The 3,993-nt window shown below is 40.2% G+C and overlaps 1 protein-coding gene across 1 annotated transcript in view; it reads left to right on the top strand.

Annotated features, from left to right (window-relative positions):
- Positions 1-877, top strand: part of zic5 (zic family member 5 (odd-paired homolog, Drosophila)) — a 2,838-nt gene extending 1,961 nt beyond the window's left edge. Inside the window, exon 2 of the mRNA XM_008282175.1 lies at positions 438-877. Coding sequence (XP_008280397.1) covers positions 438-877 — 440 coding nt within the window. The remainder of the gene's footprint in view (positions 1-437) is intronic.
- Positions 878-3,993: the final 3,116 nt, after the last annotated feature.

Below are 3,993 nucleotides of genomic sequence, written 5' to 3'. Positions count from 1 at the left end.
GTGTGTGTGTGTGTGTGTGTGTGTGTGTGTGTGTGTGTGTGTGGAACTATAACCAGAGTCCACTAGGGTACATAAACATCTCCTGGTGGTCTCCTAAGTGCCCCCCCTTTCTCTCCCCACATACACACATACATGTAAACCACAAGGCCTAAAGGCATGTTACACGTGTTCACACAGGAATATGCTTTAGACAAGTGGGTGTGGGGTGGTGGGGTGCAGTGGATGTTCAGTGAATAAGCTCTGGTGAGCAGGAAGCCCCAGTGGACTAAGTGTTTCACTCAGGAGACGTGGATATGTTTTTGGTTGTATGTGTTTAGGGTGGTTTGTTGACAAGTAATGTTGGATTTTTATTTTTTTAAAAATGCAAATACGCAAAAACTGGGTTGTTTTAAGACATCCACATCACACTGACTGTTTGTGTCTCTCGTTTATTCAAGGGGAGAAGCCTTTCAAGTGCGAGTTCGACGGCTGCGACAGGAAATTCGCCAACAGCAGCGACAGGAAGAAGCACTCTCACGTCCACACCAGCGACAAGCCTTACTACTGCAAAGTGCGCGGCTGTGACAAATCCTACACGCACCCGAGCTCGCTGCGGAAACACATGAAGGTGCACTGCAAGTCCCCGCCGCCCCCTTCCACCAACGTCACCTACATCTCGTCCACGAACCCCCTGGGGGACCCTCTGTCGCCCAACTCTGAGCCACACAGGAACCGCTCGGCGAACCTCTCCCCTCAGGTCACCAACCTCAACGAGTGGTACGTGTGCCAGGGCAGCGGAGGCCCCAACCACCTCCACACCCCCTCCAGCGACGTTCCGACGTCGGATTCGGACGACGAGGACTCTTTCAGAAATTCAGACCCAAGGACGATGCTCTGATGCCCCCCTCTCCTCCCCTCCCCTCGGTTTACAACCACGTGACTGTCAAACTTTGTCATCTAGTTGACCCATTAAAAAAAAAACAACAACAACAACAAAAAAAGAAAAACAAAGTGTGTAGATCCATGCTGGCCCGTGCGTTTTGGGATACTGATCAGTTATTTTTTTAATTTTATTTTTTTGCTGTAGTCACACATGTGCTCAATTCATTGTGGATACAATGTAAGTTGAATTAAATGGAGGAAGACATCTTCCTGAGGTGACCCCTGACCTTTAGCTGCAATGTAAGTCACAAATAAACAATTTGAGATCAGATCAGACATTGAAAGAACACAGTTTAAAAGAACCAAAAATCCTAATTTGATCCAAATGTGACTAGAACTTTTCAAACTAAGACACGATTAATAATGGAGGATTTAATTAACTGCATGTCTTAAGACTCAACTGGTGTGCTGAAGTGACATCTTTCACTTGGCCTCCCATCATCCTCTTGCAGCTAATAACCGGACTGCAATCAATCACTGTCATATTATGGAGATTTAAGGGGAATAAAAGGTACTGTTTGTAACCCCACAAGTGGCGACAAATAGTTAGTGGACAAAATCTACAGGCTAGAGCTGAGACGTCTTCTGTTTTTAATTTCATGTGATTTCTTTAAGATGTGGTACAAACTTTGAAAAACCAATAAGGAACAAAAAAAAAGGAAAAAAAGAAAAAAAAAATGAGGAGGCAAACATCCCAGTGTCTTAAGGGTTCTCATTTACTTTTTTCAGATTTATACAATACATGTGTTTGGATGGAATTTTGTAATATTTAAGAACTATTTAAGACTATATTTTATGCAAAATACACAAGTGTAATACTTGTTAAAGAGTCCAGTAAGTCCCTTGAGACCCTAAATGTCTACACTGACAGGCTTTGACCCTGTAGGATTTGTATATATGTAATTGTAACTGATGCTTGTGAATGTTGTGTAGTTTTAATTACGGAAAAAAAAAATGTTGTTTTGTACATTGTAATTTATTTGCTGGTATCAATGTTGTACTGGAATTACAGAAACACCAAAGAATAATAATATCAGTTTTGGTGATGCGTAGTACCCTGCTGATGTTTTTTTGTGTTTTGTTTTTTTTTCTTCAAAATTATGTTTAACTTTTTTTTTTTTGGTTCACTTTTTAAATTTTTTTTTCTGTGTTCTGTAAAAGAAGAAAACATTTACTTGAATAGGCTGTGTAATGTGAAAAGTCCCTTTCTCGCATGCCTTTTGTAGTAATCTGTCTTTCATATTGAGGTGCATGGTGCCACTGGACATAATGGATAAAAAAAAAGAAAAAGAAAAAAGAAAAAAAGAAGAGAGAGATGAATCAGCTATGATTGTGCAGACCCTTGATGTTCACCATTTAATTTACAACATAACAGTCATGCTAAAAAAAAAAAAAAGAATAACAATAAAAAAAATACCAGGTCATATACAGTAAATAATTAACAAGTGTCAAATTATTATTATTATTATTTATGAGTCAATTTGATTAATGAGGTAATTAGAAAATTTACAGCCTCTAACTGGACTGATCGTTTAGCTGGTGATTGTGAGATTTATACTTTGTGTACCATGTATTTTCAGGAAGCTGTACCTTTCCTCTTTAAATAATTAACATTTGTAATATGAACTGCAAACAAGAAAACATCAGTTTCAGAGGAGAAAAGTTGCTCTGTTCACTCGCTCTCCAGACATTTCTATAAAATATCCACAGTTCTCAGAAACAGGCCCAACGGGCCAAGGAGGCTGGTATAAACTAATCACTGAGCTAATGGGAAAACTTATAGCCCCCTTATGGCGCTACCTCTGAAAGGCGCGACAAGCACAAAGCAGCCGAGGCATGAATCATTCATGGGAAAAATAAAAGATAAAAAGATATCTGACAATAAGCAAAGCCTTGTATAGAGTGTATAAAACAAGTTCCCCCTCTTATTTCCTCCATTAAAACGCACAATCTCACTTTCAAAGAGTTGCCTGTCCAGTCCATAGAATTAAAATTGACCAACGCCAGTTCTGCACCACTTCAAAGAGCTGCAGCTCCTGAGAGGAAGGGCTGGCTGCTTTGACAGTCTTCATGGTGCGTTAGGATTTCTATGGCAATCGGGCAGTGAGACGCTCAAGATTTGAATATGTCCGGATGAAAAACTCTTACTGCCACTAAATGAACGATAATCAAAGCAGAGGATGCACCTTGTAATTTAAAAAAAACAAAACAAAACACGCGTTTTGGCACGAATACATCGCGGGCAGGTAGCTGACACTCAGCTTCTGGACGGGCTGGCTGCGCGTAACTGCTGAACTGTACAAAGCCAAAAAGAAGAAGAAGAAGAAGAAGAAGCTTGTATCAACTGACACCTTGAATTAAAAAGAAAAATCAAGAATTTCGCTCTGCATCAATTAAGACACATCTGATCAACCTGAAGAATTTTGGGACTTTTGCAGCAAAATGCGCACCACAGTGAATCAGCAAAACAACCGCAAATATTCACCAAAACAGTCCAACTAAAAAAAAAGAAGAAGCAGAATTTTAGCAGCACAGTGAAGCGTTAATAAAAGGCAACATCTGCAGCTTGTATTACAGAATCTTTATCACATTTACAGCTGCCTTCTAAGGATTCCTAAAAAAAAAAAAAAAAAAAAAAGCCACTTTATCTCCTGCTTCATTCAAAGTGCACACTCGTGGGCCTCCTCTGCGTTTTGTGTGTGAACTTTTATAAGGCTAAAGGGGGCCAAAAGAGGAGCGTACTCTTGTAGGTTCTGTTTGGAAACAAACGCTCAATGAATGCTCCAAAATAAACACGGTGAAAAATAACCAGAGACAGTTCCTTCGGCATTAGAAAGGAGGGAGACTTAATAAAAAGGAGTGAAGCAGTCACCCTTCAGTGAGAAACGCTTTGAAGTAGAACTTATTATCTGAGGAATACTTTTTGGTTGTCCTAACGACGCTGCTGAATGGGAAAGGCGCTCCTTTGTCAGCGATTTGTTCTCCTTTAGTGGGATGTCCGTGGAAATCACTTACATGGGCCACCTTAACATACTGCCTGCAAATCAGTAACTGGCAGAGTCAGACATGCAG

This window comes from Stegastes partitus, unplaced genomic scaffold (assembly GCF_000690725.1).
Source record: "Stegastes partitus isolate 25-593 unplaced genomic scaffold, Stegastes_partitus-1.0.2 Scaffold7, whole genome shotgun sequence".
NCBI lineage: Eukaryota > Metazoa > Chordata > Actinopteri > Pomacentridae > Stegastes > Stegastes partitus.
This window is presented reverse-complemented; position numbering and strand designations above follow the sequence as displayed.